We start from the raw sequence: 22506 nt of genomic DNA, 5'->3' as shown, positions 1-22506 counted from the left end.
GTGTGTTGTGTTCTCTGTTTGCTGTTTTTCGCTATCTTAAATCCGGTTTCATCTGCCGTTTCTCGCTCTCCCGCTGAACAGAACGCCTTCTGCCGACCGGGACCAAGAGTCGCGTTTGCGCTTATCAGGGGGAAAACTCCAGCGTCATAATTTAATAAGTTTCTTTGCGGCACATTAGTTTCCATCCCACCGGGGAGACGTCTTCTGTTGCGGTGCTTAAAACAGCGAATTTAGTTGTGGTTTTACGGGCTTAGCTTGTTCTGCGGCATACAAAAAATACCCCGCAACATACACACACACACACACCAACACCAGTGTGATAAGTAAAAAGTTGATGATGGTGGGTAATTTGTACCCAAAATGGTGACCTCTCCACGCTGCTCGCTTCCACTGGTGCTGCCGCCCCGTTGGAGCGGTAAAAGCAATGGTATACTGCCGAGGTTGTAATTTCTCGCGCACATACTCACGTTTTTAGCGGTGGCCCGCTCCCGGCTGCGGACAGTGTTAGTTCTTCAGGGGAAAAAAAAAACTGTCCTCGCCGTGCGATTCGCTCCAGTTCACTGGAGTTAAGTACTTTGACCATTTATCGCGCGTATCTGATGATCCGCCTGTTTTGGACTGGCAACTTCAGCCATTCGCGTGGCCCCACAACGGACATGGCTGGGTACTTCATGGTACAGGGGCGCGCCACCGATTCAGCGGCTCTTATCGTGTCACATCTTGCCGTATAGCATATTTTGGCGTATGGTTTTAGTTGCTCGTGTTCGGATGAACTTTTTCCTTGTTTCTCTCCTTGCATTCTCCTTATCTGCTCGCGTGTGCTGGAGTCTTTTGCTGCCTTCACCAAACATCCATCCTAGCGTATCGTTCATCTTGGAGCTTGGGATTTTTTTGTTTGCCTTCTTCTACTGCTGCAGTAACCCCCCTCCGGTCGAGAATGTTATCCCTAGAACGCTGCGCAGAGATTGTCTGAGATTGAATGCTGTGCCGGAATGGTCGATGGCGAGGAAAAAATATTTGGCCACCCATTCGGAGCAAGAACGCACCGAAACCGTGATCCCCAATGCGACGTTCCGTCGGGCTCGATAGTATCACATCGCACGAAGCCTCCCTTTCTGCGCCACGATCAAAGCCTCCGGAATTCCGGAACGCATGAACAGAGAAAGCCGTTGTCCTGCAGGTCGATGCAGCATCGCGCCCCGGCCCTGGCTGTTTAGAACAACATCCGGAAAGAACAGAACAAAGTACCTAGCCAGTCAGACAGCGAACTCCGTTCGGTTCGCTTTTGAATCTTTCCCACCAGTTCCGCAGTTCGTTTGGCAGTGGCAAGGAACAAGCCAACGCCAACGGGGGAGCACAAGAAAGAAACACATCCGTCCGTACAGCTGCCTTCCGTGTCGGCAAAGGGAAACGCGCTTTTGCGCGTGCTTTACGCTGCTCGAACCCTCCGCTCTGTGGTGGTACCAGTGGCGGCAGCATTATTTATGCGTTCGTGTTATCATTAAATTGCATCTTTCCGTGTAATTCAATTCACTGCTGGAGCCACCCGGAACAGCTTCCCAGGACCAGACATTCGGTGGGGGGGTTTACCGCGTAAAAAGAATTGTCCATAAAAGGAGCTGCCGAAACGAACCGAACGGGGGCGACCTTACACATTGTTACTGCGTCGTCTGTGGGCCACGAACAGTGGAACCACCCGAGCCCGCACTGTCCGAGGAAAAAAGGGAAAATGCTTTGTCTCGGTTTGTCTGCGCGACGACACCCGTCCAAGCACTCAAGCAGCTGCCCGGGTAGTTCGGTGTGTGCAGTTTTGTGCATGCAAGTAAGTGCTCAAAGTTTGCCAACTCCCAAGGCGACACGTGGCGGCGAAGAACAGAGCGTACACAAGCTGTAGCAGCACTCTATCGACGCTGACCGGGCTACACCTCGGGCAACATGTAATATGCAAATGGTGCCACATTAGGTATATTGAACTTTTATTGAACAACACAACACAAGGGCACGGGCAGCTGCTCGAAAGATATCGGCAGATACAGTCTTAAATTGAATTTCACCCTCCCGTGCTGCTGCTGCTGCTGCCGGAACTGTTCTAATATTAATGCAATAAAATGGAGGCTCATGCACCCGCGCGTGGCCTCGTTGGAGTGGTGGCGCATTATGTTTCTGTTTTTTTTTTCGCTTCAAAATAAAGGTCCTACTGCTGGTGTGTGTGTGTGTGTGTGTTTACCCAGCACAGAAAATAAACTAACCCACCGCCATCGCCCTCTCCCCGCAAGAATGTAAACGAATTCAAATGCTCGCCCGGGCCAAATCCCGGCAAACCGAAGCACTATCACGCTCCGGGTCCCACTACACTGTTAATCAAATGAAACGTACTTTACCGTACGGCGATTGCAGCATAAAACTGAGGCAGAAACTTTCATTTTGCCACACACGAGCGCGCGCGCGCGATGCAAGATGCGGAACACGAAGGTAAAATGGAAAAGGACGGCCGGGTAGGTCTTGAGCATAAAACAACACTAAACTCCACCGACCATCCGTCGACGCTCCGAAACAACCCCGTAGCTCCCCGCGTCCTAAGGGAAGGGGTGGGGGGCAGGGTTAGCCACAATCGCTTCATTTATCAGCGTTAATAAATTATTGTGAAATTTTATTACAACATTCGGCGCTAAACTGCAGTTTTATGTACCACACAAGTACACTTTATTACGCGACGTGCGGGCGAAGAAAGGGAGACGGGCGTGAAACTTATTCCATTCGGCGTCTTGAAGGATGTACATCATAAAAAGCCGGTCCACTATCGTTGTGTTTACCGGTTCCTTGGCTTGGCTCACACTTTCGGTAAATGGCTGTAGTGTCTCCGTGTCGTACTCTCTCTCTGTCTCTCTCGGTCGTTCGAAACGGCTATCCACCGAACAGTAATCCGGACACTTTGTTAATGGGCACGACATTACCCACCACTTTGCTCACCGAGCCGAGCCCCTCGCCCAGGAACGAGCAGGAAAGTGACTTCAGTGCCTCGAGCTGCGCCCCCCAGATGGACAGTTGACAGAATCTGTAATCGTATTAAGCGAGCGCTTCCATTACCGTGCCGGGCTCATTCGTGTCATTCAGCGGTCCGCCGACCGCGATCGACCCTCACCTGAAGTCGTTGTCCACCGCAATCTTTTCGCCGACCCGCACGAACGGGGTGCCCTTGCTGGAGAAGCTCTTGAACACATTGTCCTGGTGCATGCTGCTCGTGTTGAGGTACGCAAACTTGGCGATGAACGAGGCGAACGCTTTCCGTGCGTTCAGATCCTTCGCGGACTTGACCGTGGCCGACGCGATCGGATTGCCGTACACGTCGTGCGTGTCGAACAGCAGGCCCAGCTCGTCACCGTGGCCAACGAGTCGGCCGTCGGCTCCGTTGGTGCCGGTTTTCGCCACGATCGGCAGGCCGGCCAGAAAGTCACGACCCTTGGTGCTGTCCGACCGGTGCTCGAAGCTGTAGATGAAGGCCTTGGAGCTTTTGCTCCAGGTCTGGGCGGACACGACGGCGGGCAGGTTGAAGACGGCGTCCGTCGTGGCCTCCACGAGCTTGCTGAAGATTTGCGTCACATCCCAGCCGGCCGGGATTTCCAGGTACTTGTCCAGCTGCAGTATGCCGCCCACGGTGTCCAGTGCCTGCACCTGCTTCTCCACATTCAGGAAGCCCTCCAGCCCAACGAGTGAGCTCGTTTTCTTCAGGAAGTTCGTAGCTCCCTTAAACGTGGACTGAATCTCTTTCACTGAAACGGAAGCACGATTGTGAGCGAGCACGAAACACTGTTCGCACCGTTTCGCACCCTACTTACCATCGATCGCATTAGCCGTCTCGTCCTTGGTCACACCGATCAGCAGCGGAATCTTGGGAAAGTCGCCCGCCTGCAGCGACACCTCCGGCTTGTCTGTCAGCAGGCCCAACAGGCCCCGCCCATCGTCCTTCTCCTCCACGACCGGATTAAGCCCGGCCTGTGGTGTCACCCCGTTCACGAGCTTCTCGCCACGGAACCGCTCCGCCTGCAGCTCCGTATCCATCTGCACAATCTCCTCCGTCGACTTGTCGCGCAAACACTTCACCACCTCCGTTTCGTTCCCAGCCGCGCACCGGTGACGCAACGTGGCCTCGCGGTACGCCCCGACCGGCTCCATTTCGTACGCGTTCGGCTGCAGCGACGAGCCGGACATGGCCACCACACCGGTCACCGAGCTGCGGGCCATCGTAGCCGACGCCAGTACCATCGCGGCCGTCGCACCCGACCCATGCCCGACCAGCTTGATCTGGGCCGGATCGCCCCCGAACCAGGCGATGTAGTCGCGCACCCAGCGCACAGCCGTCGCCATGTCGAGCAGCGCCAAATTGCCCGACAGATCGCGACTGCCGTCGCCGATCATGCCGAACGAGCCGAGCCGGTACTGGATCGGTACGAAGATCACACCGTTCGAGGTCAGCGGTTCCGCACCGTACTGGGAGGCGGAGCCGTACCGGTAGCCACCGCCGTGGATCCACACCACCACCGGCAGCCCGGTCGTTTCGTCCGGCATCTGGGGCGTGAAGATGTTCAGCAGCAGGCAATCCTCGTGCCCGATCACGCGGTACGGATTGGACGGTTCCGGCTGCGGGCAGGGTGGCCCGTTGCTCGTCGCATTCACGTCTCCGCTCAGATGACGGTACTGGGGACGGGCGAATCGGTTCTGCCCGGTCGGAGATTCCGCGTAGTGAATGCCACGGAACGAGTACTGGCCGGTGTTGCGATTACGCAGTCCCTCGACGCGTGCCGCACGGCCTCCGACGCGCACAAACACGACCGGATCGTCGATCGGTGGCGTGGCGGATCGGATGCCACCAACGATCGCTTCACCCGGTGCGGCTAGCAGGGCCAGCAGCGTTGGCACACAGAATGCAACCGCATGCCGGAGGAATAGCTTCTTCCGCAACATGTTTATTTATGCTTGAGATCGTGCGCAGCTCTCAAAGCCAACTGAATGGAGCAAAAGTGGACGCGAGCGAGTGGTGCATTGCCATTATCAGTACGCCTTCGACCATTGATATGGCGGCGAGCGGGTGAAGTGAAAAGTTCCCTAAAGAGCCTTTACTATTGAGATAAAGTGTAGAAATCTTGAATCATTTCGAAAGCTTTTTACTGAGTCAAAACACAACTTCATAGTTTTAAAGTTGCAATTCATATTCAAAATAATGCTTTATCCAACCTCAGCTGAGGTAACATTTGTATTCCACTATCACGATCGCCACTACCGTCGCCTTGAACTGTTGCTCCGTTTTTGTGTAGTGACATTCTCAGTGGCAGTTTGTGATAAACGGAACAACATTACTTGTAGAAGTGTGCCAAGACTAGTGATGTGTTCATTGGAGCACACCCACGACTCCGATGCGGCTATTGTTAGTCCGATCCCGACGCCGGCAATATTCGAATCACTAGTTCCGTCTGGAGTCGTTCGGAGTCGCCCGGAATCTACCAGAGTCGTTTGGAGTCGGGGTCGTCTGGAGTCGTCCAAAGTCATCTGAATTCGTCCGGAGTCGAACGAAGTCGTCCGGAGTCAACCGCAATCGACCAGAGTCAATCGAAATCGGAGTAGGTTGGAGTCGTCCGGAATTTACCAGGGTTGTTTTTAGAACCGGAGTCGCCTGAAGTCGACCGAAGTCATCTGGATTCATCCGGAGTCGTTTTAAGTCTTCCAGAGTCAATTGCAGTCGACCAGAGTCGATCGGAATCGGAGTAGATCGGAGTCAAAAAGAGCCGTCCGGTGCAATGTACTTGTGATCAGGCATTTTATTTCGATGTGTTTAGCGTGTGCACTTTGTATACAAACCATTGTTTCGAAGGCCGACTATGGACGACTCTGACTTCAACCGATTGCGAACAACTCCGACGACTTTGAGAATCCCGAACGACTCCGAACGACTGCGGACGACTCCGGATGACTCCGATTGACTCCGGCCGACTTTGGACGACTTCGGACAACACCGGACAGTTCCGAACGTATCTGAACGACTCCGGATAAGCCTAGGCGGACCTACCTTCTGGAGTCGGTTCCAAAATTATCGGGGTCGGATCGGAGTCGACTCCTGCTAACATTACCCATCACTAGCCGTTCGGTCTTGGCTAGTTAAGTTTCCAAATTTAACATTTGCGGGTTGCATTTCGCTGTCGTAGGTTTCAGCTTTAATCAGCACCCTTCACCCACTAACCATTCCGTTCCAATCTCAACAGCGCCGACTCCACTGACGCGCCTCATCGTACCTTCAGTAAATTGAACTACAACTACAACGACTACGTGCCCGTGAATCTGCCCGCAGTGCACCGTTTGCACCGCGAGAATGCAAAACATAAATTGAACGCAATAAATATCAAGCAGAGCGTTCGTATAAAACTGCCCCATTACCCCGTCTCAGCGAGCAATCTTGTGTTTTATTTACCTTGGTAGTTAGTGTTGGTTCGCACCGGGAGCCGGGGTTTTTCCCTCCACCCAAGGCAAAAGCGCTTTTGCCGAAAATCTCTCTGACCAAACTATTGCACTAACCGGTTCGGAGCCGGTCTCGGCCGGCCGGTACTGCCTACCCTTTTTTATCCACCGAGCTGCTCCCGACAACTTCGTCGTAAGTAGCGTGTGGATGGGAGGGTCTGTTTTACGAGTTGGCGGCTGCTACTGCCGGCCTTCTTTGGTCAAACTTTTATTGCCCAATTCTCGGCCCGAGCCAGACCAGACCTAGAAGTAAGGGGCATGCCGCCATCGCAACAACACGATCACTACCATCCCGGAGATTCGCATGGCATCGCCAGGCAAGTCAGATCCAGATTCCGGTTTATCACGAGAGACAGGACAAGATTGTATGTTCTGCGCACACCATACGTTAGGGGACATAGTTTTATTTTATTGTTATTATTGAAACCTCGGCTCTGTCTTCGTCTTCGCCGAACGCCCCAAAGGCGCACAGCATGCTTCCGACACTGTTTGGGCAGTTTTACTATGGAATATTTTACTTCCCATTCTCCATCAGGTCGGTGGTGCTGGTGGTGATGCTGGAAAAGGGTTTCAGTAGCATAAACTACAACGACAAGGAATAGTGATAACAAAAACAACAACAACAACAACAACAAAAAACACACACACCAAAGAACCAGACGAAGATAAGCGGTCTTATTTTTGCAGACTTCTTCGATAAGCAGCTCGCTCGAGTGCTCGTGTGGCTCTTGGGATGGGTTGGGATCACAATTTATGGTGTAATCAGATAGTGCAATAAATACAGAATTAGAAGGCACATAAATAAAACTGCCAACCATTGGGAACGAAATAAAACGCTCTGCGCCTATGGAAACTTTTCTTTCGCCGTGTGTCTCAAGTGTCACTTTAATTAACGCTACGATTGAATCGGGAAGCGTTAAAGTGATCTTAAAAGTGGATTTCCAGTTTCATTAAAGTAAAAATTGCATTCTAAAGCACAGCATAGGTAGGGTGAAGAAAACCCCCATTTCCCACTGAAAGCAGCTCGTTGAAACGGGATTCAATCTCAAGCCGTCTTGCATAAGTAACGTCAAAATGCCTAGTGAGTGCGGGTGTGTCTTATTTGATCGAATTTAACGATACTCTCTTCCCAAACGCAGACCAGACCTTCATCGATCTTGTCGCTCTTGTCTGTGTGAGTGTGTTTCACGACACGTTTTCGGCTCCCATCCGTGTTGTTCGCTCTGTTAATAATTCATCCCATCCGTTAAACCTTAGCTAAAGGACCGACGCACGCGCGCGCGCATCCCAAAACAACGCCCCAAGCGAAAGCGACAACCGTTTGGAATGTGTCACAAAACCCGGACACCGATCCGGCATGGATTATTGGAAATCATTCCAAATCCAATTTGCCAGCTGAGTACTTCTGGCTTCCCTCAAAACCTCGAACCCCACGCGATTTGTCTTGATTTGTTAGAATGCGAAATGCGAATCGAACCCCCACGGTCCAACAGCCTGACCGGCCGGCCGGCCGGCCCATCGGTGATCGTTGTTATCAGAGCCCACTGGGCGAGACGGGACCACGAGCCTGGTGGCTTCACCCATTCCAAGCAGCATCACATTCGCAGCAGTGTGTTGACACACCCATGCACCCTTATCGCTCGCACAAACCGCGCACGAGACGCGCCGAAACATAACTTGCCGGGGCCCGGGCGTGCCATTCCAGCGTGCTGCGATGCCGTTGATGGCCGATATGGCAGTGTGGGAGAGGGGAGGGGCGTAGTGGCAAGCTGCTAAGATAAAGGCGCCGTTTCATATTCATGAAACTTTATGATTTCCGGATCTCCACCCTCACGTCAGCAGAGAGCCCCGCTCGCTACGCTCTCTTCCCCGGCAAAGGGCCAGTGCCCAAAATTGTGTAACGTTCTCTTGCTCACACTCCTCCCCCCTCCCCCCCCCCCCCCTCTAGCCGACACACCAGCGGAATGTGATCTCATTGCTGAATGCTCGAATTCCTTCGTGCAAGCGTTCGTATGCGTGCCTTTCCCAACAGTGCGCGCGCTCACTCTCTTTCTCTCTCTATCTTTCTGTCTCTGCTTCGCTTTCCCGTTTTGGCCATCCTACCACAGTATAGGGCGGATATTGTTTGGTGGTGGTGACGGCGATTTTCATAATTTCATATTTGTATGCATGGAAATTGGTTCCCATTCGGTGTGTGAAAGAGTCCAGAGATTGGAGCGGGAAGCGCGTCGCTGCTGAGGAATGCCAAAGGTCATTCCCGGGGATGAAGGGGAGTAGGGGTGAGGCCGGGTGGCACGCAACGGTGCCGAAAGCTATGCCCCCCCCCCCCCCCGGGCTCGTTTGCAATGGCATGGCTAGAAGGAAAGTTATGCCATCGCTTCCCTTCGCTCAGGGATGGAAAGCATACGGTACCCGAACACAATATACATTTATGGCCGTCCCTTCAAAAACCCGCCCCGCAAAGGTGCTCGGACGGTGTTGGCAGCATCTTATAACCGCCCGCTGCCAATGGAATGGAAGGCAGGTTTGCCGATTTGTTTGGTTACCCGCGCCAGGTACGGAGGGGACGGTTTCTCCTCCTGAGCACAATCCGCCCGAGCGCGATCGAACCAAAACACATTCGAAATCGCACAGTTTATCGCGCAAGCCAAAGCGTCGTGCCCGATATTTGGCACACGCGGCGGCACCCTTTTGTGTAACTATTTGTGCAAACAAATCACTTCCCTGCTGCTCGTTCCCTTCTTTCCCCTTGGTCTGTGTTTTGTGAGGAAGGTGGCATAATGCTGAAAGAAAATCCACCCCCCCCCCCCCCAATATAAACCCCTTTTCCTTTGGCAGTTTCCAGCACCAAGGGAATCGTTCATGCTCTTTCATAGGAGTGCAGCTAAACAACAGCAACAACAACAACAAAAAAGTCAATCAATCGAAAAACATGTCATCATCAATTTGTATCAATCGCACGCAGCAGCAGCAGAACACGTGGCCATTGCGATAAATCCCACCACAAAGCAATATTAATGACAGCCACGGGTGCACAAATAATGAAAAGTGTCATACTACGTGGTTGTTAGAAAATTGAATATCCTTTTTTGTTTATTTGCTTGGATTGCTTTTGGTCCCTCGGCGCACCAGGTTCCCGGGCACGGAACAACAAATGCAACCGCACAAGCGACACGCAAGAGCCCCAATAATCTGCTAGCTGGCTTAAAAGCGATAAAATATTCCCGCAATCCATCACACTCTGTCACACACGCGCGCACACACACACGGGTAACGGAAAGCTCACATCCAAAAGCATGGTCCAGACAAGATAACGGATTGAAAAATGATACACAAAAATAAAGGACGCAAGAAGTTGTTGTCCGATAATGCTGCACAACACCAGGGCGGGGTGAATGTGAAAATAAAAATCACACACACACACACACACACACACACACACACACACACACACACACTTTCTCATCAACATAAACATGGCCGGTGATACGACCTCCCAAACTCGGGCCGGTTCCCAATGGCCGGCGAACGTATCATTGACAACTTGACAACGATAAGAATGACCTCCGTTGGGGCCGAAATTTCTCAAACGCCCCCCTTCAACAACCCCACACCGAACCGACAGCACAGTGACATCGAAATCGGACGAGCGCAAAACCCTCGCACGCATAATTTCACAATCCTTTGCCCCGGGAGGTACAAAGCACGTGTGTGTGTGCGTGTGTGTGTGTGTGAGCGTGTGTGAGAATCAAAGGGAACGGTCCTTTCCCTTTTTTTGTTACTTAATTCCGGAGATTTTTCTGTACTCTTCTCCTGTTCCTGTTTGTTTTTTTTTTCGCTCCAATCCCCACATACTTCCTTTTCCGCAGTTTCCTCCCCCAGCTCTCCCTCTCCCCCATTTCCACCACCCAACCTCAAGTGGTGGAAAGCTGTGAGAAAAAAGGGATGCACGCTTTTGAGCGTGGTGGTTGGTCGTAAAGTGTGCGCGCAAGAAAAACACAATGTCCTTTCAGCCGAATCCTGCTGCCCCTGTGAAAAACCTCGCACCGCACTAATGTGCCTCAAAAGCCCTCGAAAATGGATGGGAAGAGCAGGAGCAGAGAATGAGGATCACACATACACACACAGCACACTATATACACAGCGCAGCGGACAGCGTATCGCTTTTCGAAAGGTCTAAAACACTGCAACAGTGTAAAACTGTTTAGTGTGAAATAGAGTTGAGCGCGCGTGTGTGTGTGTTTGTGTGTGTGTGCGGGGCAGACAGTGAGTGCCCTTTTTAAGAGTTATTGAGAAGGAACTGAACCGAACCCCCGGTGAACAAAATGGTGCGAGAGAAGGGGTTGGGAAGCACCGAAATCCCACATTCTTTTCGAACGCTTTTCTGCCACCCAAGCCCCATTCCCAGCCCTGGGCGAAAGCTCGCTCTGTTGTGCATCATTTTATTTCCTTTTTTTTTGAAGGGAAAGATTGGATAGCGATTCTCTTGATTTTTAGATTTTTTCACTGTGTTTTTGCTTGCCTTCCTAAGGTTCTTTTAGGATGTTTCCTTTTTTACCGGCATATCCTTTCTTTCCTACGGGAAGCTTCTTAGCCTTTCGATGAAACGACGGCGGCGCTTGAGAGCGCTTAGTTGCGCAAAGGAAGGGGATGATGCTCAAAACCGAACCTACTGCCATGTCCCTGGGAAGTCAGTTAAAGAATGGAAACCCCCATTCCTAGAACGTAGGACTTATGGCCTAAGATAGGACACACAAACACACACACATATACGACCGGTTCGATTTCTTTATGTTGCGTTTATTCGCAACCTGACCAGCATTACCCCCTAGCATGGCTGTATTTGGGGTATTTTGCTTCTTTTTGTGTGTGTAAAAGCCTTTCTCTCCTTCGTAACGAAACCAAGAGGCAGACACAAGAAGCGCCCACTTTCTCGTTCACTTCCGTTGCCTGCTTTCTTTCTCTCTCTTTGATTGGGGAGAGATTGAAACGCGCGCTCCTCCTCAACCGAACCGAAACCGGCTGGAGCGGAAGGCAGCGATGCTGCTCGCCCGAAAAAAGGCCATGCCCTTGCCTCACAACCTCACAAGATTGGACCATGTAAAACAAATAAAAGTGAAGATGAAATGGAACATAAAAATTTACGACACTCGGTAAATTGAATATAAATTCGAAGCTAACTGTGCTGATGGTGCTGCTGCTGCCCCTGCAAGGCACCCACAAGGTGGCAAATGGCACACTGTCTGTGGACCGGCTTGGCATACAATGCCACTTTCCCGGTTTTTTTCGGGCACAGAGAGAGAGAGAGAGAGAGCGGGATAGAGTGTAGATAAAATAAATTGCAGCTCAAGATATCCCTTTTGGATGATCCGTTTTGGGCACGATGAACACGCCACCTCGAGTGTCCCGAGCAGCAGCATCAGTAGCAGCAGCAGTCATCAGCACACTTGACGAGTGGAGTTGGTGAAAAAAAAAACCCCTCCACTGGTAAGCCTTCTTGAGCAGCAGCAGCACCGAACGGCCACACAACTCCTCGTTGGCCCACCAAAGGTTCGCTTTTTCATCGATCAATCACCTCGGTCGGTGTGTGGTAGTGATTGCTTTCACTTCACTTCATCTCCTTGCTTCCACTATCCCGTCGGGGAAGCTCGTTTGGGGGGAGGGGGGGGGGGTGTAAAGGTGAAGCCGAACCGATTCCCGGGACGTTTATTGATTCGATGGGAATCTCGAGCAGAGATGAAGGTTAATGCTACTCACTAACCTTTCGCTAACGTGCGGCCACACAGTTGACAGTTGATTGAGTGCAATCGTTTGCGATCGAATGTTTGTCTTGCGTATGTCATCGTACGGAACGGCAGAGCACCCGGTGAGTGCCGTTCACCGGGATGGCCAATCAGCAGGAGCTGCAGTCAATTACGATAAGATGCGCTCGGCGGCTCGGCACGGCACTGCCACATGCACATGTGTTTGCACCTTGCCAGTGGCAGTGGCAGTGGCAGCGTGTATTTGTTTTACGTAGCACTCGACGCCGAACCTGGCGGCAATGTACACACATTGAGCAAACAGTGCTACATGTTAGAGAGCTTCGTACCAGCTTTATACCAGCTGCAGCTGCCAACGTTGAAGTGCAGCGAGATGCACGGATAAGTGATGGATACAGTGCGGAATGTTCGGTACTACAAGTTGACGCTGATGTATTGCTTTTAATAAACTAATTTCTGGAATGGGAAGCTGTTCTTGAGCTTTTCTTAGTTCCTGTGCTATTGGAAATTGATGGAGAAGTTTAGCGCAATAGCGAAGGATGATACGCAAATTTGTGGTTAAACATGCAGCTGCATGCTTTGAATGCTGTTTGGTAGTCAATGCAATGCAACATTCAAGTTTTATTACATTTGCTTTGCTTATGTGATGTAATGAAACGAACAACCTGCTCTTGCTTTTTCATGATTGACAAAAGTAATTAAAAGTTTAGATCACTTCAATGCGTTCTTTTTTGCCATAATTGTGGAAGTACAATAATGTTTTATTCGTTACACTGTCAGCATTGGATTGATCGCATTGGCTGATGAACAAAAAAAAAGATTTTATGTTTAAATTAATGTGATAGTAAATCTATCTCATCGAGAATATGACCGTAAAGATTATCATTAAGCTTATTTCACACCTCTTTTGAGGAATATTCCAGCATAATTGAAAATGATCTTATAAATATATTAAAGTAATGTGTTTGAAGGGTGTAAAACAGGTTATTTTAACATTATTAACTAAAAAAAACTTAATCGGTAAGGTAATTTTACCTTTATTACAAAAAAAAAACACATGATAGTGCAGTGTACACACGAATTAGCTACACTGTTTTGTAATACTCATTTCCTGTGAAAGCGTTACCAAGACAGTTGTTGAGCGTGAACTTAAAAAAGTATATTGTTCGACTAATTTAAAATATTCACACTTTTTTACAAATCTGCAACTTGTCCCTTTGGTGGATTTTCTGCTTCTGGTTACATGCCCTTATTTGGTTAGGAATCAGCGCGCGCTGTCCCGATTCCCGATCTTCGATCGATGACCTGGCGCGCGAACCCTAACCGCTCCGAACATTTCTTTTATCTCTGTTTCTCTCTCTAACTCTGTTCGGTGTTTAATGGCACCGTCGATCAGTTTATCGTTTTAATCGATAAGCGTACCTGCCTTTATCATTATCTCGCACTTGTTATCACTCTTATGTCAACATACAGACGTGTCAACATTTCCGTTATTCCGTCTTTTTATATGAATACGAGCGTCATCTCCATGATTGAATGTATTAAAGTATTCAATCATAAAATCATAGTAAACCAAAGAGGCTCGAACAAAAAATAGCAGATGCTTCGATTAGAATTTCTATAAATTGAAAAAAAATGGCAAGGGCTTGATTGCATCATATTATAAAAGTCTCATACAGATTACTGCTTTTAATGCGTCAATAACTTTACCAAATAAATAACAGCATAATTCACATGCTGTAAAAATACATGTTTTTATTTAATTTTACAATCACATGATTTCATAAAAAATAGCTACTTTTCTATGAAAACTAGGAAATTGTTATTCAACCTAATTTCCCCAACTGTCTAACTCGCTGTGTCACTCTGAATAAACTGCTTTAACAGCTTAAAGTTATCCCCTACCTGAAATGTGCAAAGTGTTGTAATGGTACTGAACACTTTAAACACTTCTTTACAAACAAAACAAAAACCAACCTTCTCTAGCAGCGCTAGAAGCACAGAAGCAAGGTTCTAAATCGTTAACACACCGCACCGCATGGCGGTTGGCAGCAAACGGCAGCTACGTGCTACACCTTACATACACACCCGTAGCCATTATTTTATCGTTTCGTCCCGTCGGTACAATCAAGTGATTGGTAGCGCACTGAAATTGTCATTGCATTGTTCGGCTGCGCCCACCGCTCGCCCACCGATGGACCGCAAAGCCAATGCGGCAAGCGTGCAGCTTCCGATTCAGGCAGCGCCCATAAATCTGCAATGTTACTCATGTCCAAGTGTTTCCTCTTTTTCTCTCTCTCTCTCTCTCTCTCCCTATTTCTCTTTTTTACCTCCGATTGGTACCGTTACCGGGGGGCACAGATTGACCTGAAGCATAAAAATCAACTGAACAACAGCGACAACATGGTGAAGATTGGAATCGATTTACGCGAGTACTATCCGAGCGTGGAATGGGACATACTTGGCGTGCCAGCCGAGCGCCACGAGAAGTACTATCCCTGCTGTGCCGAACCGTACCCGGGTAAGTGAAGCCACACACACACACACACACAAAAAAACCTCCCCATCGTGACCAGAACAATGGCGGGGACAAAGCCATACCGTTAGTTAAGGTTCAGCACCCGGACCCATCCCATGCGACCATCACCCGCTAACTATTTTCTTCATCAAATTGTCGTCTCGCTCGACCGGACGCATTTAGCTGCACATTCTGTCACCGTGTGTGGGTGGTATTTTTTATCGTCTTCTTTGCCTTCTTTTCTACTGCCCATACTGCACCTGTAAAATGGCACACCGATGTCAGGTTCGGTGCAAGCAATAACCATCGATCGAATCCATGTCGCGCCGCACCGTATCTTACCTTGCCACACATTGCACAGACCGGTGTGGTGCAGCAGAATGTCCCCAGTGTCCCCATAAATGCTGCCCATTGACTGGCCATAGATTGGGCACGACCTTTCACACACACACAAACACACACAGACTTTTGAGTTGAGCAGTTTTTGTTCACTCTTCTTTTCCGCTTTTCGCCAGATATATTCTTCAACATCACATTACGACGCAAGACGCTGTTCTACACGGTGAACCTGATCATCCCGTGTGTCGGCATCTCGTACCTGTCCGTGCTGGTGTTCTATCTGCCGGCCGATTCGGGCGAAAAAATTGCATTATGCATCAGCATCCTGCTATCGCAGACCATGTTCTTTCTGCTGATATCGGAAATCATCCCGTCGACCTCGCTCGCCCTGCCCCTGCTCGGCAAATACCTGCTGTTCACGATGATACTGGTCGGGCTGAGCGTCGTGATCACCATCATTATCCTTAACATACACTACCGGAAGCCGAGCACACACAAGATGGCACCCTGGGTCCGGAAGTTCTTTATATTGCGCCTGCCCAAGCTGCTGCTGATGCGAGTGCCGAACGATTTGCTCAAGGTGAGTGCACACGCGCTGGGGGGAGGGGGGCGATCTGCTAGGTCTGTGGCGTATCGGGGGGCATGCGGTTATACATTCCTAATTACATACCGTTTTTTCTAGCTCTTTTTCAATCGGTTGCCTTTAAAACACTTTCATTTTTAGTGATTATCCCGTTTTGTTCGTTTTCGTCTTCTTCACACTATGAGCTGGGATGGAAAGATTTAATGCAATCGATTGAGGGTTAATCGTTGTGTTATCGCATTAAGGTTCTTTTAGTGATCCTGTTGATTTTGTTTTTAATAAAGGACAGATTTTGTTTTTGTAAAGATTCAGACATTTGTGTGTCAAAAAGGATAGAATGTTGCCATTCTCCACAATTTAGATGAGCTGTACGTTCGGCTATTCGTTGGTGTGTGGATGTAACGCGCGAACGACGAAATCATACGATGTAGTGATGTATTTTACAAAACCTTATAAATAGTTGCGGAATAGAGTATTTTTTCATCTCGTATCTTAATGGACCTGCAAGAAGTAATTATGAGTTGCTTGAAAGAAATAATGAATTTTGTTTTTTTTTTAATTATATCTATGTTTGTCCGACTTGTAAGCATCCTACGATGGGCAATAGTATTTCACCCCAAGATGCATCTTCATTTTCTATTTGGCTTAACGTCCTACGTGGACATGCCGGCCTGAACGGGCTTTCGATACTTCATTCATTACCACGTAGCCGGATAGTTAATCCTTGCTACGGGGGGTCGGTCCATTCTGGGCTTGAACCCATGACGGACATGCTATTGAGTCGTTCGAGTTCACGACTGAACCACGGGACCGCCCCCAAGATGCATATAAGTTCCAAATAGAGAATAGAATAGGGTTTCAAATACATTTTATCATTATCAAGTTTGGATTTTAAACTGAAGATGGTTCAATAAGTTTTTGGAGCTCCTGTTTTCATATGAAATAATTAATTAATTAATTAATTAATTAATTAATTAATTAGGTAATATAAATTCATTTTTTCCATTTCATCGCACGTTGTTTGCTGCAGAATAGCATTGTGGGAGAATAGCATAGCCACAGCAAATGTTGTCAAAGACCTATTGAAATGAGTATACCCAGTAAGCAATATCAAAGATATTTATCGCCCCTCAAAAACAACGTTGGGAGAGTTAAATTTGAAAATTAATTATAATAATGAATATGAGTTTGGTGTAGACTTTATATGTTGATTTATGTATTTGTCGGCTCATTCTAGTCCATGTACAAATGCTATGCTTTAGTCGCTTTGTTACGTTTCAACATAAATATTTCTTGTGGTAAAATATTTTACCTTTGATTAGATTATTTACTTAAATAACTTTCGACCATCTTTCCCTTTACTGCCACTACCACATCCTTCACCTCGACAGGAGCTAGCAGCGAACAAAATCAACTACGGCATCAAAATTAGCAAGAGCAAGTTCGGCGCTGCCCTAGCCGCCCACTCGCAGATGCAGCCGAATTCCGGCGGCTCCAGCCCGGACTCGATTCGGCACATGCAGGGCCGGCCGGGCGGTTGCAACGGGCTGCACTCAACCACCGCCACTAATCGGTACGTATTTTTGCACGACCAGCCACGACAAGACAAGCATGATGATTGCTTCTACTCCGCACTGCTGTAATCCCGGGCGGATTATTCGATGAGAACGAATAGCGGAAGCGAAGGATATATTGTTATACTAGTGAGATTAAAGATTGCTTTTAATACCGGTGTTGAAACGGAACCTGGTCATATACCTGTTCGTGTCCAAGACTTATCATACTGCCCTGAACAGAACATTTTGCACGCTACAGTGGTGAGCTCGGTGAACAATACATATCAGCCACCGGGGTGTACACCAGGGTGCGGAACAAAATCCGACAAAGCTCTCTCTTTCTCTCTCTTTTTCCTTCATCGACCCCATAGTCATTCCGTTCCGTTTTGTACCATCGATGGGAATGCTTCTCCAGTTCCGATCTTTCGAGATATCGACACAATTGCCACTAACGCGATAATTAATCCTTGGCCATATTTTCATCCATGCCCACTACCCATGGACCATCCCACCCAAGAGCGCCTCAAGAATGAATTGAGATATCCTCTTACGCTGCCATTGTGTAGCGAAGTTGTAGGGCAATCCCGTCGTAACAGCAAAAGAAATGGGAATGGAAGGGAGCCTCAATAAAAGAACACGCCATATCGATGGCAATTACTCTTTTATTCCCCCTACGGGACGGGTAGGAGAACCGTTCAGCGTGCAAGAATACTTAGAACCCTTGCGTCCCAGTGCGAAGATTATGATCAATACCGAGGCGCAAGCGAAATGGGGAGTTTCCTCGTTTTCCATGGCTGTGGAGTTCCTTTCCTTTAATTAGTCAATCGCAATATCGACTCTCTTTCACTCTCTCTCTCTCTCTCTCTCTCTTTCTATCTCTGTCTCTCTCTCTCTCTTTCGCTCGCTTCAGGTTCAGTGGGCTAGTTGGTGCGCTGGGCGGTGGGCTGAGCGGGCTGGGCGGCTACAATGGGCTGCCCTCGGTGATGTCGGGCCTGGACGAGTCGCTCAGCGATGTGGCGCCGAGAAAGAAGTACCCGTTCGAGCTGGAGAAGGCGATCCACAACGTGATGTTCATCCAGCACCATATGCAGCGGCAGGACGAGTTCAATGCGGTGGGTATACCCTTATTCCGTTCCGTGTCAAGTGTCATTAAACCGGGGTTTTAACGACGTGCAAAATGGAGGGAGATGGAGTGTATTTAATTTACTTTTGGTTGGTTCATTTCAATGGAAATTTTACAAAAAAATACAAAATTAGTTTTGAACGGATGAGCCAGAAATTAAGAAATTTAGTGTTAACGGGAGGCTTTCTTAATTAAATTGAAATGCATCAATTGTGGTTTATATGCTGTCTCTCCGGTCTCAAAATCATATGTTTTACCATCGACGTTTCTTTCAATTCTTGAATTCTTTTAAAGGCAAAACAGATCACTCCCTCCCCTCAAACACGCATCAGAGCCCGCACACGCAAACCACACTGACCACAAATGACAGATTTCAATCAGGCTGAAATCGAACCACTAATTGTCTTTGCTTTGCTTCCCTCACACGATTATGCTCTTTTTGCGTAAAACCACAAATAGGCGTATAATCACACGCTAGCAGAGCAGCGGCACCACCGTCCAATATTGGGCATTGCCGGCAAACCCTGCCACCCAACCAGTCAAGAGCAAATCTGACCATCTTGCCATCTTGAAAGTGTAACGGCCTCCCACATCACCCCCTCCTCATCGACAAAAACCAAAAAAAAACTTCAGTTTTGGAGAATCAACTTCACTAATCCTTGGGGCTTTCGAGCTCCCATGCCCTATCGATGCTGCGCAAATGTTCGTTGTGTTTTTCCTGTCCCACAGTCTGCTCTTGCACTTCTTTGTATTTCGTCGCTGTTCCCTTCCTACTGGCAAATGTACAAAAAAAAAAACAAAAAAACATTACACATTCTTTCCGGTCTTTCTATTGCGAGTCCATTATCGGGAGAAAATTTATATCCACCCATTCATTTACCGCCACCATCGTTAGTGTCATTGAATTTTGCACAAGGGCACCCGTAGAAGCTGCCCGTAAGCTTTTCCCACTGACCACTGACGTAGCAAAGCCCTTCTGCTTGAAAGGCATGGGGATGGGAGAGGGATGGGATCAAAACCTTCGGGAAAAAGCGTTACATTTTACTTTGTTGCCTTACTCCGTCCGGCGTATACCAATGCTAATGATGATTGTTTTTTTCTCCTTCTCTCTCACACACTATTTCTCTCTCTCTCTCTCACACACACACACAATCTTTCTCTAATACCATTCTTCTTCTAACTGCTGCCATTGTTTCGGCTCCCTGCAACATTCGGCCGTGGAATTCGAATAATGGAATTTCGAAAATCACCACTATATCGGTAAACGAAAATAAAACTCACCAACTGACCGGACTGGACCGGATCTTGGCTTACCGGGCGGTACCGGAACACAACTTTTGACCACAAAACCCACCAAACCCTGACCGGCGTCTGGCGGACTGGGAATGCCGCAACACCACTACTTAACAACCGGCAACCAAACTCCTCGGTCTCAAATCGTTACAACAAAAAATAACAATAATTTTGTTGCGACGCTACAAAACAACTTTCTTAACTACTTTTGGTCTTTTGGCTGGGATAAATGATGGTTGTTGTTTTTTTTTTGTGTTTTGGTGTCTGATCGTCTTTTGCACCGTCACCGCACGCGCCCGCTATTCAACGTGTGTTAATAATACGCCCGTTTCGGTTCACCCACACGAAACTAAACCAAACTAAACCGACAAAAAAACGTCACCCCGACCGCCGGCAAACGACAACAGGAAGACCAAGACTGGGGCTTTGTGGCGATGGTTTTGGATCGTTTGTTTTTATGGTTATTCACGATAGCGTCGTTATTCGGCACATTTGCGATCCTGTGCGAGGCCCCATCGCTCTACGACGACACCAAACCGATTGACATCGAGTACTCCATTATCGCCCAGAAGCTGTTCAATCTTACCGTCAAGGATACGCGCTCCTAAAGCCGTAACGCCACCCCCCTCCGGGACAGCGGAACGTAAAGCGGAAGCGACAGGCCAGGCGGAGACACACACCGGAAGCCGTGCTGGCGGGCGAAGGTTAACGGGCGATTGATTTTAATTTTTAAAACTTCTTTTTTTTCCCTCACTTTGTGTTAGAGAAATTGAGAAACCGTACCGTAACTGTATTGAATGGGGAAGCCAATTGCGTGCTCCGTTCTTTGTCACCTTGCTCCTTGTTTTTTTGTTTCTCATCATAAAATCATCACCACCGACGCTAATCGGGTCTAAAGGTCGCGTCGCGAAACTCTTCCAGCTTGTGGTTTCTGCACGATTCCCTTTATGTTTTTTTTGCCTTCATTTCGTTGTAATTTAACGGTATAGTTGCATTTTAGTGAGCAGTTTTCTGGTTTCCCGTTTTCTTTTGACCAACCCCAAACGTCAATCAGTCCCCTCTTTCTCTTCCTCAGCTCCTAGTATCCAGAGGCGCAGAGCCACCCTACGCGCGATTAACACATTTAAGGAGTTTTTACCGTAGGCTAGGCGTACAGGCACGCGTGGAAGTAACGCGTGGAAGTAACAAAGTTATGCATTTTCCCAAGAGCTAGCAATGGCACAAGGGACAACTTTTGGAAGGTAGGTGGGTGCCAAACACATGCCAAATTAGAAGCAGTAGCAGCACTAGCGATCAAAGGATTGATTAAAAGCAAGTTTAATTGATTGTCAAAATTCTCACCAAAGAGACTTATTTTCGTGACCAAAAAAGGTTAGTGAACGAACACGGGGGCAGAAAATTGTTTTTTATAGGAATGAATTCGTTACAAATTTGAAACACTTTCAACACAATTTTCGGTATCAAAACAAACACGTAAAGCAGATCCTCCTTCTTTCACTTCATCAACCACAGTTTAAAGACACTGCTCAATGCAGCAGCTTTAGAGAGACAACTGCATTAGCAACACTAGATCAAACTGTATTTTTCTATTACGCGTTTAGAGTCTTGTCTGGTTGGAGGGGTATATTACACTAATGCTTCCAGACTAAAAAAAACCCTTCCCAACAAACCAAATACCAGAACTCCTTTAGCAATTCTGGTATTACGCAAAATATAATACAGAGAGGAAAAATAGAACAACAAGCCCTTAAAAAAAGGAAAGGACAGTTAAGATGAAAAGTACCATCGAAATTAATCCCTTTCCCAAACAACCAAAGTGAAGACTTTATGTTATGTTAAGAAAACAGCGGTAAAGTGTGTCAAACAACAGGAGCTAAACATTGTAGCAAAAACAAAAATTAACCTTTTACTAAAACCCAAAAAACAACAAAACAACATTCATACATAAAATGTAAGCAAAAAGTAGCATTACGAAACTCATCCGGAGTAAATGAACGCTGTGGCCGCAATGTACTGCACCTGTGTCGCCAGGTGGCTCGGTAGCATTTCCCAACCGTGCCGAACTTCCAAAACAAGCGACAAGTATCGGGGTTAATGATGCATGGAAATTGATTTCAGCGCATAAAGTGAAGAGTGTAAAGTGTCAATAAAAGTGTTGCCACGGGGAGGTATCAGCACGGTCGAGAGCAGCACGGCAGAGTATGGGAAATGAGAAGAACAAAGTAACCAGGTGGTAAATTGTATCTCTACCCTCACTGTCATGGATACGTTTTAACGCCGCAACACACACACACAGGCAAGGAAATTGCGTCAAGCGTCTACAGACACTCACACAAACGCGAGCAAGGTGCGAGCACGCACATACAATTCCAAAACTAGTGTAGAACGAGAGAGTTTTTTTGTTCTATTTCCTGTATTGTATCCGTTCATTTTTTATTTGTTTCCTCAGCCACACTAGTATCACATAAACATAAGGGAAACCAGGAGAAGGGAAAGGGATAAAAAATGTTAAGGTAAATAAAAATAAAGATCGCACACTTCAGGAGAAGGGAAAAGAGAATAAAAATAAACAACAAATACAGGCCATCTTGCACCAAAACAAAGACAAATCCTTTTGTGTGTTTCAATTTCTCCTTACGTTTTCTTTCCACCGTTGCATTGTTTGTTTGGATGCCGAGAAAGCAACATGTCCTTTGTGTGGTGGTGAATCGTGCGCCCTTTTCACTCTCCCCACCCCGGAAAGGCGAAGACACGTGTGTAGCGGGGTAACGTGAACACGCTACCCGGCCAAAAACAAGGTTAAGTGTCAAATGATCTAGTTCGGT

The 22506-nt window shown here is 48.0% G+C and overlaps 2 protein-coding genes across 3 annotated transcripts in view; one reads left to right on the top strand and one right to left on the bottom strand.

Moving 5' to 3' along the window:
- LOC120893190 (acetylcholine receptor subunit alpha-like 2) overlaps positions 1–22282 on the top strand; it is a 42495-nt gene extending 20213 nt beyond the window's left edge. The window contains exons 5-10 of one of the 2 annotated variants that reach the window (XR_005738110.1): positions 14631–14790; positions 15303–15706; positions 17101–17282; positions 18176–18377; positions 20089–20385; positions 20757–22282. Coding sequence is in view for 1 of the 2 variants with exons in the window: in XM_040294922.1 (XP_040150856.1) it covers positions 14631–14790; positions 15303–15706; positions 17101–17282; positions 18176–18377; positions 20089–20289 (1149 nt within the window). In the remaining variant the exon portion in view is untranslated. Of the gene's footprint in view, positions 1–14630; positions 14791–15302; positions 15707–17100; positions 17283–18175; positions 18378–20088 lie in introns of both variants that reach the window. The other variant, XM_040294922.1, reaches the window with a different exon arrangement.
- On the bottom strand, positions 2620–5019 carry LOC120893189 (carboxylesterase 5A). Its single transcript, XM_040294921.1, has 3 exons — positions 3837–5019; positions 3143–3770; positions 2620–3055 (listed from the first exon to the last, which is right to left on the bottom strand). The coding sequence occupies exons 1-3, from the start codon at positions 4960–4962 to the stop codon at positions 2905–2907; spliced, it is 1905 nt and encodes a 634-aa protein (XP_040150855.1). The 5' UTR covers positions 4963–5019; the 3' UTR covers positions 2620–2904.
- Positions 22283–22506: the final 224 nt, after the last annotated feature.

This window comes from Anopheles arabiensis, chromosome 2, assembly GCF_016920715.1.
Source record: "Anopheles arabiensis isolate DONGOLA chromosome 2, AaraD3, whole genome shotgun sequence".
Lineage (NCBI taxonomy): Eukaryota > Metazoa > Arthropoda > Insecta > Diptera > Culicidae > Anopheles > Anopheles arabiensis.
Note: the sequence above shows the minus strand (reverse complement) of the source record. Positions and strands in the feature narration are given on the sequence as shown.